Raw genomic sequence first — 12,733 nt, 5'->3', positions numbered from 1 at the left:
ATACCACATGAGACAACTGAGTGCCTACCATATGAAACATGGTTCCACCACTTCTGAGTTATGGCTACTGGAAGACTGCATTCGTGGTTTTATTTGTTCAAAAACAAAAGTCACCTCCTCCTCCAATAAACAAAACAAATATTGCTTCAATTTTCTCATTCAAAAAATGAAATAAGCAGGGTGCCCACAGTCTTGGGGCAGTTTTAAGCTATTTAAATATTAGTTTATGCTATGTAATGCTTGGAATTACCCCAAGAATTTTGGGACATCCTGAGTATCGAGTCCTGTATATATTTGTTTAAAAAGAATTGTATTCGAATGAGTTCTCAAATGCTAATCTGAAACTAGAAAAGGAGAAAAGGTATAGTTTAGTGGTTCCAGTCCTTATAATTTGTATCAACTATTGAGAAGAAAAGCCTTGTACCAGGCCCTTTCTTAACATGCTAATGACCCACCTTCCGGCAAATACAATAATGGTAACGTATTTCCTAGCTGGAGAGTCCTTAACTATGGTATGCTTTTAGCAGGATGGACCGGATCTGGCTAGGTTGTTTACTGTAAATAAACCTAGAGTTTATAAATTTGTGGGGTACAGCCTGCTGGAAAATGTCATATAAGCTATGTAATTAATGATGTATAACAAGCAAATGTTCCATCACAAAAATGGATCTTTGCGTTCAAGCAATGCACTTCGTCCATTGCTTCTACTTTTCATGTTCAATCTGGACCAACATGCATCTTTATGCAAGAAAAGGACATTTATAGGCACCTGTGCCTGACAGTTTCAGAGCTCTCCAAGGGGAGAATGACTCATATTTTGCTGTTGTCTGTATCATTTGAGCCATTAGTTAACTAGGTCCTGGGTAGGATCTATATTACCTGTTGAACCTGATTTGGCAATCCAATTCTGTTGTGTTATCTCACCTGTGTTATCTCGTCTGGTCCCCATCTTGGAAGATTCAATAAATATGGATGGAGGCTGAGGCATGTGGATGTTAAAAACCCTCCATAAGGGATTTTGATATGTAGCCATGATTGAGAACCATCAATGAGAACCTTATGTAGTCCTTGGTAAAGGCCAAGTAATTTTTATCATTTTTATTTTTTAATTCTTTTTTTTCTTCTGAGGTGGAGTCTTGCTGTCTTGCCCAGGCTGGAGTGCAGTGGCATGATGTCAGCTCACTGTAGCCTCTGCCTCCTGGGTTCAAGTGATTCTCCTGCCTCAGCCTCCCAAGTAACTGGGATTACAGGTGCCTGCCACCATCCCCGGCTAATTTTTATATTTTTAGTAGAGACAAGGTTTTGCCACGTTGGCCAGTCGGGTCTCAAACTCCTGACCTCAAGTGATCCACCTGCCTCAGCCTCCCAAAGTGCTGGGATTACAGGTGTGAGCCACTGTGTCCAGCCATTTTTATTTTTTTAATTGACAAGTAATAATTATATATATTTATGGCGTACAATGTGGTATTTAGATATATGTATACGTCATAGAATGATCAAATCAGGCTAATTAACATGTCTATTACCTCACGTATGTATTTGTTTTTTGCAATGATACCATTTAAAATCTATTCTTTTAGCTATTTTGAAATATACAATACATTATTATGAACTACAGTTACCATGCTGTGCAATAGATCACAGGAACTTACTACCCCTTACTGAAGCTTTGAACTTTTTGATTCTTTTCCCTTTTTACCCACCAGCCTCTGGCAATCACCATTGTACTCTCTACTTCTGTGAGTTTGACTTTCTTACATTCTACATATAACTGAGATCATGCGGTATTTGTCTTTCTGTGCTTGGCTAATTTAGCATAATGTCGTCTAGATTCATCTATGTTGCAAATGACAGAATTTCTTTCTTTTCTAAAGCTGTATTGAATATTTAAGGCTGAAATGAATATTCCATTGTGTATGTATACCACATTATTTTTACCCATTCATCTGTTGATGGGCACTAAGGTTGTTTCTGTATCTTGGCTATTGTGAATAATGCTGCAGTGAATATGAAAGTAGAGACATTCTTTGACATATTAATTCCAGTTCCTTTGGATATATACCCAGAAATGGGATTGTTGGATCATATGGTAATTCTCTTTTTAGTTTTTTGAGGAACCTCCATACTGTTTTCTAAAATGGCTGTACTAATATTCTCATCAACAGTGTGCAAGGGTTCCCTTTTTCTACACACCCCAGCCAACACTTACGTTTCATGTTTTTGACAACAGACATTCTAACGTTGTGAGGTGATATCTCATTGTGGTTTTAATTAGCATTTTCCTGATGATTAGTGATGTTGAGCATTTTTTCATGTATGTTGGTCATTTGTATGTCTTCTTTTGAGAAATGTCTGTTTAGGCATTTTGCACATTTTTTTAACAGGGTCATTTGTCCTAATTTTGAAATAATATTACAAAGCTATAGTAATTAAAACAGCTGGAATTAAAACAGACACATCAACCAACTAAATAGGATAGAGAGCTGAGAAAAAAACTCATGGGTCTACAGTGAATTAACTGATTTTTGACAAAGATTCCAAGAACACATAATGGGGAAAGGCCAGTCTCTCCAATAAAGTGTTGAGAAAACTAGATACCCACATGCAGAAGAATGGAAATGGACCCTTATCTGACCCCTTATACAAGAATCAACTTAAAATGGATTAAAGACTTAACTGTTAAGACCTGAAACCGTCAAACTACTAGAAGAAACCTTAGGGGAAAAGCTCCACAATGTTGGTCTGGGCAATGATTTCTTGGATATGACCCCAAAAGCACATGCAAAAGCAAAAATAGATGAATGGGATTGTATCAACTAAAAACTTCTGCACAACAAAGGAAACAACAGAGTGAAGAGACAACCCACAGATTGGGAGAAAATATTCTTTTCATAAAATAAGGGGCTAATATCCAAAATATATAAATAACTCAATAACAAGAAAACAACCCTGTTTTTAAAAGACCAGTAATTACAATAGCTGCCATTTGCTGAATATCAGGCACTTTACTATGTACTTAATACACAGCTTCTTTTAAAATTTTTCCAACATCTCTGGGAGGTAGTTATTATCCCAATCAACAGATAAGGAAACTGAGGCTTAAATAAGTCACTTTTTTTTCTTTCTTTAGAAATGGGTTCTCTTTCTGTCATCCAGGCTGGAGTGGTGCAGTGGCATGACCAAACTCACTGCAGCCTCAAACTCCTCGGCTCCAGTGATCCTTCTGCCTCAGCCTCCTGAGTAGTTGGGACTAGAGGCAGGTACCACCCCACCTGGATAATTAAATTTTTTTTTTAAATTTTAAAAGACAGAGTCTTTTAAGCAGCCTGTGTTGCCCAGGCTGGCCTCAAACTCCTCAAACTCCTACCCTCAAGTGATTTTCCTGCCTCAATCTCCCAAGTAGCTGGGATTACAGGCATGAGCCACTGCAACTAGCTGAAGTCACTTTTATGCAATTACACAGGTAATAATTTACAGAGGTAAGACTTGAAGCCATCTTTATGGAGTTATAACTACTGTGTTTGATTTGAAGCCATATATACAAAGTTATAACTACTATGTTCTTACAAATTATTTAAATAGGGACTGGGAAATATATTGGGTTCAAAATTTGATTTAAAGTTGCCAGCAACTGTAATCCATATCTTAACGTTGTAGAGACGGAGAAGCAGCACTTTTGGAGGGAATAAACATTTTCTTTACTATAGTGCATTGTTTTTCAGATGTAGTTTAGTGGATTGTGAAATCAATTTGGTGGGTTATGATTAGCATAGAAAGAAAATGAAATAGAATAGAATATATGCATGCCAGACTATCACATGCAGTAAGGGTAAATATTGATGTAAAGCTTTTGTTTTATATATATATATGTGTGTGTGTATATATATACATACAATACACACATGTATACAGTTGTGCATATATAGCTATTGTTGGTAAAATGTATTGTATCAAATACAATGTATATTTTTTTCTGCAGAGATTTGGGATGGCTATTTAGGAATTAGGAATTAAAGAGAAAGCTGATGAGTAAGAGCTAGAGAAATCAGAATCATTTAAGCTATGACTCCCTAAGAGTTAGGAAATTTAAGGAAGAAAATTAATGTTTCTCTCTGCCTGTGACCCTATTTAATGAACATTCACTGTATGCCAGGCACTGCTCAGCACACATCACCTATATGGACTCATTTAATCTTTACAATAACACCATGAGGTAGGCACCATTATGATCCTTATTTTACAGGTAAGAAGTCTGAGGAGTAGACAGGTTAGGTCCCTTGCCCAAGGTCACAGTGCTGGGAATCAAGCCCAGGCAGTCTGGCTGCAGGTTCTGCTCCCAGCCACCAGGCCATGCAGCCTTATTGACACATAGTTTATAAGAGATTGTCTAAGGAAACAAGACTTTATTTTTTAAAGATAAGAGTATTAGTCCGTCCTCACACTGCTAATAAAGACATACCCAAGACAGGGTATTTATAGGGAAAGAGGTTTGTTTGACTCACAGTTCAGCATGGCTGGGAAGGCCTCAGAAAACATACAATCATAGTGGAAAGGGACGCAAACATGTCCTTCACATGGTGGTAGGAGAGAGAATGAGTGCCAAGGGAAGGGGGAAGCCCCTTATAAAACCATCAGATCTCGTGAGAACTCACTCACTATCATGAGAACAGCATGGGGGAAACCACCCCCATGATTCAGTTATCTCTACCTGGTCCCGCCCTTGACACATGGAGATTATTACAATTCAAGGTGAGATTTGGGTGGGGACACAGAGCCAAATCACATCAGAGTGACAACGAATAGTTGCCTTTTTAATAAAGAAAAACACATGCTTCAGAGTTCATTTAAAATGGACTAGATTATTACTTTTTAAACATAAATTGTTATTTAGTTTTAAAGTTTACTATTTTCAGAATTGAATTTTCTCTAAAATAATAATAATAAAAAAACACCATTTGGCTCATGACAGTCTTCTCTTTCACCTCCCCACACATGCAGAGAGCCAGCCATGTGGTTCACGGAGCCATGTCCCTGATGGCAGCTCTCCAGGCTGCAGACATGATGCCAAGGGGAGAGGCAGCCTATGAGAAAGCAGCTTTCTATACTCAGACCTACGGCACCATAGCGAATGTTGCATGGGAGAGGGAGTGATAGAAATAACTAACCCACAGGACCCCTGACAGCACTGCCGGGCTGACACACCAGGAGGCTTCCTCAGAGAAGCCTCCCTCATCAAGGGGAATCCCTCTCTGATTTCCCCAGTGGGGCCGGAATTGAGGGAATAATAGCCTTTGTTTCCCTGAATGGGATGCTGGGTCAATTTTCAGGAGGCAGGAGAAAAATTAAAGGTGTAGATACAGATGGAAAACGAGGAAATTGGGACACACTCGTGAATTATGTAGGTGGTTTTCTTTTCTTAACCATTACATTCTAACCTCCTATGAGCAGAATCGGCATCATGCAGGTACAAAGCTGCCCAGAGCCAGCAGTAGCTGGTGCTTTCCAGACTCCCTACTTGTCACTTAGCTGAGGACATCCTCTGAATTTGGAAGCAATTTGGAGGTGGGGTGTCAGGAGCAGGCTGGTTAAATCCACACACATTCTGGGAAGGAACTGGGGGGCAGGCAGTTTCCACATCAGCAGAAGCCTCTTTCAGTTGCCAAATGGCTCAGTATCCTGCCTGCCAAAAAGTCCTTGAGCATGTATTAAAAATTCAGGGGATCCAAACATTGTCTTTTCATGTAAATATCACTAAATCTGGAGATTTTGTTTTGGGGATTATAAATAAGTGAGGACCAGCATATATCCCTGAACACACCATCAACTTTCTAGAAAGGAGATTATAAAAGTCCTAATAATTTGTTAAATGGCCTTTTATCTGTAACATTTTAACTTCCGGTGATGTGTTGATTTTTTGAATTATTTAATAGATATTTTCTCTTTAAGAATATAAATCTCATTTATTCTTTGTAACAAAAATGCAGATGATGAATTAGCCATGCAGCATATAACTATACACATTATTTTAAAAGAAAGTAACTTTAATATGAAAAATAAGGATAAGAAGAGCAGTTTGGTGAAAGATAACAGAAGAAAGGAATTCCCAAATGGGTTTTGAAATGAGAGCCAGGGAGTTCATTGAGTTTTAAGTGCTTTTCCCTCTGAGAGTCTAGGACCCCCAGTGTTCTTCTTGGGTCCAGGGACCATTCTTTGTTGCTATTGGATAGTACAAAGAGTCAGGGACCTCATACCTAGCAATAAGAATTCCTCTCTTTCTTTGTAACCAAAATGCAGAGGGAGAATTATCCCCAGATCTGATCATTGGAATTTCACGTTGCCCCTTGTGCCTGAGCCGTGTCTTATTACCTCTGGCCTTGTGGCCTTGTTCTCACCAATTTTCATCTCAGGATCTGCAGTCCTGCCCCAGAACAGCCCAGTGGACCCTGCCCTGTGCCTCTGGCCTGTTCACTCTTGCATTCATCCTGCCTGGGTTCTAGTGGGGTAGCCAGACACTCCAATATGAACCTCCCTGATGCTAACGGATGTGCTGGCCAACTGATAGTTTTCAATTGGTCATCATCTGAAGCAGCATTTTCTGTTAGCCAGACAAGATTTCTTCATTTTGTCTACCTCATTTTACTTCATGCCAGTGGTGAAAGTTTTATTCTTTAAAGTTTCTCTCATAGGGTCTTTTGTTACAGGAATAGATTAATTAGCCTATGGTGGATTAATACATATATAATTAATAAATTAGGATCAGAAGGTATATATTCTTGGCTTCTGAAAATACACACAACGTTTTGTTTTCATTGTGATTGCTTTGGGGATAATATGGTTGACTAATCTCTCCCCATCCTAGTTTATATTTAAAAAGCTTCAGGTTGAAATACAACATCTATAAAGTTGTTATATAATACATTAGTTGCCTTTGAAAAAATCAAATATCAGAATTCATATAAAATCGTTTTTGCCATTTTAATGCCTGAACATGTAAAATGTTTACTGGTTGGTTAGAGGAAGTGAATTTGCCCCTAGTATGGTTATTCTCTAGAGAAAGCCGTTCTTGTTAAACTACAGAAGCACGTTTTCATTAAATACAAAACAGCACTAGGTGAGAGAAGCAGCCAGCTGACAGAAAAGGCATTTGATAAAGTGCGGTATGTTTAAAATGTGTTATCTGCACTAAAGCCCCAGATTCATTTTACTGTGTGGCTTTCAACAATTAATGTGACAGATGGCTTCCGACAGCCTTGGAATTCTGATCTTTTGTGTCAAGCTTCATAGGTTTGGCAGCTGCTCTGGAAGGTTGTGGTGTCAACCTGTCCATCAACTATTTGCACTTTGGTTCCAGTTGATGAGAGATGGCCATGACTGTAAGAGCAGTTCTCATCTTCTTGAGTGGAAGCATCTTGGTTGGAATCTTTAATTCCAAAACATGCTTTGGAGAGATAGATACGTGGTATTGCCATACAAAGACCCATCTGTCTGGCCAGTCTACAAGGCATTGAAGTTGCTGACAACAGAAGTAGTTTCTATGTCTGCTCTTTCTATAGTATGTGGAATATATGTAGTATATATTGTTTTCCCCAGTTTTAAAAAGTAAAACATGTCAAAGATTCATAAAAGATGGAAGAATGCATGATGATTTCCTTTATGTTTACCACTGAGAGTCAATGGATTTTAACATTTTGACATCTGTGTGTCTGATTATACTTTATCTGAATCAGTAGCTCTCAACCTGGGGTGATTTTACACCACTTCCCTGGACATTTGGCAAGATCTGGGGACATTTTAGATGGTTACAACTCAGAGAGTGCTACTGCATTTCGTGGGTAAAGGCCAGAGATGCTGCTAAACATGGTTCAGTGCACAGGAGAACCCCTCCACAACAACACAGAATTATCCACCCCCAAATGGCAACAGGACCATGACTGAGAACTAAGGGGTGTGTGTGTGTGTGTGTGTGTGTGTGTCAACCAATTGAAAGTGACTTGTAAACATAATGACACTTCTAAATAACCTGGCAAGGCCATGTTATTTAAGGGGAAAAAAAAAACAATACAAAAAACTCAAAGAGGAGAGTCTCCAGAAATGGGATAGAGAAGAAAGAAACAAAGGGAAAAGTGCTAGAAAATTACATACAAGGGAAGGGAAGATTCCAGCATATAAGGAAAAGGTGAAATCTGTGGAAAAACCTGATTGAGTTGTTGGTCACATCTGGGTCCTTGGCAGAAATGATCTGTATGGTTGTTCCAATCGCCACATCCTCAGGCACCTCCACAAAGTAAAAGCCAGGTTCAAACACAGGGGGCTCGTCCACGTCTTCCACACTGATGTGCACTGTTGTTGTGTCCTGAAATGGGCCCAAGTTCAGAAAACGCATCTCTAGGTGAGGATTGGCTCCCTCCACCTTTAAGGTGTAGCTTTTCTTGCTTTCAAAACTCAGGGGCTGAAAAGTAATGACAGGAAAATTGATTCGCCACTGAGGTTCAAGATTCAAAATATGTCAACGTTCAAAAGGATGCCTAATATTGATGGCTGGTGGGAAGATTCTCCAATTCATTAAGTGGGAAAAAGGTAAACGGGAAAGAAGGGAAATCTTTGTCTTGTTCTGTAGTTCTTGGTCTTAATGTCAGTTTCAGCACTTTGGGTAAAGAGGATAAGATATTAGTCATTGCAGAGATAGTTAAGGAAGCCAGTTTGATAATAGTTTGCCCGTTTATTCTGGGCAAACTTGGCTTTAACTTGTCTACCCTTCAATCAGCCTGGTCTTTAGAGAGATCCCAGGAATCCCCTCACTCCTGGGCCCAATTTGCCTGGTACTGTCTCAGTTCTAAAATGAAAAGTTTCATTTCCTAGGACTCTATTCTGTCCCAGGCAAACCAGGACGGTTGGTCACATTATCTTTAGAGGTGCTTGCTCATTTGAAAGGACTTCACAACAATTAAGAGCAAGTTTGTATTCCAAACACAAACTTCCATATATATTCCATATATCTATTCTATCTATCTATCTATCTATCTATCTATCTATCTATCTATCTATCTATCTATCTATCTGAATATTCATGCAACTGAGGCCTAGGCTTTTGTTTTTTTCCTTAAAAAATTATTCTTGAGTACAAAGGCAATATTGATTCTTTTCAAGAAACTGTGCCACACAAGGTTCTCAGGTGCTGTGTCAGATCAATGTTTGTATATTTAGTTCATCATGCACAATCCCTTTTATTGTTACTATTATTTTTTGAGACGGAGTCTCGCTCTGTCACCCAGGCTAGAGTGCAACAGTGTGATCTCAGCTCATTGCAACCTCCACCTCCCAAGTTAAAGTGATTCTCCTGCCTCAGCCTCCTAAGTAGCTGGGATTACAGGCATGTGCCACCATGCCTGCCTAATTTTGTATTTTTAGTAGAGACAGGGTTTCACCATGTTGGTCAGGCTGGTCTGGAACTCGTGATCTCAGATGATCCACCCACCTCAACCTTCCAAAGTGCTGGGATTACAGGCATAAGCCACCACACCCTGCTGACAAACCCCTTTAAAACCCTTATTTGACCTTTTAGAGTTGAAGAACCCAAGATGCAGGAAGCTCAGCAGCCTGGAGTACGCTGACGTGGTTACAGCTCTTCCACAAGGACTTTAATTTTGTCTATAAAATTCCATCGCATAAAATACAATTTTTTTGGTTGTTCTCTTTTTTGATTTATTCCTATCTTCAGAATTTTTTTTTCAAAATAAATACAGTGCTCCAGGGCAGAACGTGAACTTAAAATGCTATTTCTGAAGACTAATCTATTTTTGTTTAAAGCTGATGAACATGTGTGTTTTAAGCAACAAGTATTTCAGAACATCTCGGAATGTTAAGTCCCACAAAATAAAAGTGGATAGCAAAGCACTTACTAGAACTTAAAAGTTGTGTGTCAACATAGCAATAACTTACATTTTTCTAGCTAAACATCACTTTTTTCATAAAATATGTTGAATGGCAGCACATTTCATGTTAGAGAGAGGCATGTACCCATTTAAACAACTGCTTTGCTTTTCAGAAAAAAATATCAGTAGGTGTTGCTTTAACTAGATTTGTTATTTTCTTTCTTAAAAAAAATCGTCTCTACTAAAAATACAAAAATTAGCTGGGTGTGGTGGCACATGCCTGTAATCCCAGCTACTCGGGAGGCTGAGGCAGGAGAATCACTTGAATCTGGGAGGTGGAGGTTGCGGTGAGCCGAGATCAAGCCATTGCACTCCAGCCTGGGCAATAAGAGTGAAACTCTTGTCTCAAAAGAAAAAAAAAAAAAAAAAAGTCAACTTTTTGGCCAGGAGCAGTGGTTCATGCCTGTAAGCCTGACAATGTAGGAAGCTGAGGTGGGAGGATCGCTTGAGGCCAAGATTTCGAGACCAGCCAAGACAACCTAATGAGACCTACATCGCTACCAAAAAAAAAAAAATTAGCTGGGTGTGGTGGCATGTGCCTGTAATCCCAGCTACTTGGGAGGCAGAGGCAGGAGGATGGTTTGAGCTCAGTTTAGAGTGAGCTATGATGGCACCACTGCACCATAGCCTGAGTGACAGAGACACCTTGTCTCAAAAAAATTACATTAAAAATGGATACATAATAGATGTACATATTTTCAGGGTACATGTAATAATTTAATGCATTCATATAATTGTTATTTTCAAATTTTAATAAAGTTTTTTTTGTTTTGTTGCTGTTGTTGGGTTACTGCTTGTTTACCATTTACTTAGTAGCAGACATAGTGCTTCCTGTGTCATGGGTCGCCAGCCATTTCCATCCAAACCAAGAAGCCCCATTCAAACCCAGACGCCCATCTCCACCAGCCAGCCTGCCTCCCTAGTTGTCATTGAAAAGGCAAGGTTTTCATAAACAGGGAAATCTGCCAGTCAGATTAATGATATATTTGAAGGACTATTTTACCAATTCATTTAATGCTTGGTCCCTAAATCGAAACATTTTTCTTTCCTGGTAAATTACATTTATACGCTCTTAAAATTCTTTATGTATTTGTAACACAGTTGTGGACACTGTTGTTCGTGTTAGGTTTGAGCTAGGCAAAACTTGTTTTCCCTTTAATTTTAAATCGTTTTTCTAATTTTGTGTGAAATTTGTATGTTTTAAAAAATAAGATATTTACATACATTTATATATTTACATACATTAAAATTTCTTTTTTAGTATAAAGTTGGCAGGTTTTGACTAGTGTATTCAGTCATGTGTCTACCGTGATAATCAAGCTATAGAGCTGTTTCAAAACCCCCGTGACCCTCTCTGTGCCCCTTTGTAGTCAAGCTCTCCCCTCCCACCCAGCCCCTGGCAAACACTGATTCATGTATGTTCTGTCTCTATTGCAAGAATGTCGTATAATGTCAGATAAACTATATTCAGTATGTAATCTTTTGAGTTAGGGTTCTTTCACTTAGCATGATGCATTTGAGATTCATCCATGTTGCATGAATGAGGAGTTTTTTTTTTTTAGACAGCGTCTCACTCTGTTACCCAGGCTGGAGTGCAGTGGCATAATCTGGGCTCACTGCAATGTCTGCCTCCCGGGTTCAAGCGACTCTTCTGCCTCAGCCTCCCAAGTAGCTGGGACTACAGGTGTGTGCCACCACGCCTGGCTAATTTTTGTATTTTCAGTAGAGGCGGGGTTTCACCATGTGGGCCAGGCTGGTCTTGAACTCTTGACCTCAGGTGATAGGCCCACCTCGGCTTTGGCCTCCCAAAGTGCTGGGATTACTGGCGTGAGCTACTATGCCTGGTGAGTTTGTTCTTTTTTTATTTCCAAGTAGTATTCTGTTGTATGGCTGCACAACAGTTGATTTATCCATTCTTCACTAGAGATACATTTGTGTTTTTTTCCAATTTCTGACAGTTATGAGTAAACCTATAAATATTTACATAGAGGTTTTTGTATGAGCATAAAATTTCATTTCAGTGGGGTAAATACCTAGGACTGGAGTTGTGGGATTGTATAGTAAATATATTTTTAACTTTATAAGAAACTTCCAAATGAATTTTCAGAAAGGCAGTACCAGTTTGAATTCCCACCAGGAGTATATGAAAGCTCTAGTTACTGCACATCTTTGTCAGCCCTTGGTTTTGCCAGTGTTAAAATTTTTATCTATCCTAGTGTGCGTTAAGTGGTATCTCATTGTAGTTCTGATTGGCACTTCCTTACTGCCTCGTGATGCATCTTTCTATGTCTTCTTGAGGAGGTCTTTGTATATTTTATATTCAAGTTCCATTATCAGACGTATGATTTGCAAATATTTTCTCCTAGTCTGTGATTTGTCTTTTCATTCTTTTAACAGTGTCCTTTATTATTATTATTATTATACTTTAAGTCCTGGGATACATGTGCAGAATGTGCAGGTTTGTTACGTAGGTATACCTGTGCCGTGGTGGTTTGCTGCACCTATCAACCCGTCATCTACATTAGGTATTTCTCCTAATGCTATCCCTCCCCTAGCCCGCCACCCCTGACAGGCCCTGGTGTGTGATGTTCCCCTCCCTGTGTCCATGTGTTCTCATTGTTCACCTCCCACTTATGAGTGAGAACATGCAGTGTTTAGTTTTCTGTTCATGTGTTAGCTTGCTGAGAATGGTGGTTTCATCCATGTCCCTGAAAAGGACATGAACTCATCCTTTTTTATGGCTGCATAGTATTCCGTATTGTATATGTGCCACATTTTCTTTATCCAGTCTATCATTGATG

At 39.1% G+C, this 12,733-nt stretch overlaps 1 protein-coding gene across 1 annotated transcript in view; it reads right to left on the bottom strand.

Annotated features, from left to right (window-relative positions):
• The window catches only part of CDH20 (cadherin 20), a 222,361-nt gene that overhangs the window by 19,306 nt on the left and 190,322 nt on the right, over positions 1–12,733 (bottom strand). The window contains exon 7 of the mRNA XM_004059490.5: positions 8,196–8,449. Within this exon, the coding sequence (XP_004059538.2) occupies positions 8,196–8,449 (254 nt within the window). The remainder of the gene's footprint in view (positions 1–8,195; positions 8,450–12,733) is intronic.

The sequence above is a fragment of the Gorilla gorilla genome, chromosome 17 (assembly GCF_029281585.2).
Source record: "Gorilla gorilla gorilla isolate KB3781 chromosome 17, NHGRI_mGorGor1-v2.1_pri, whole genome shotgun sequence".
Taxonomy (NCBI): domain Eukaryota; kingdom Metazoa; phylum Chordata; class Mammalia; order Primates; family Hominidae; genus Gorilla; species Gorilla gorilla.
Note: the sequence above shows the minus strand (reverse complement) of the source record. Positions and strands in the feature narration are given on the sequence as shown.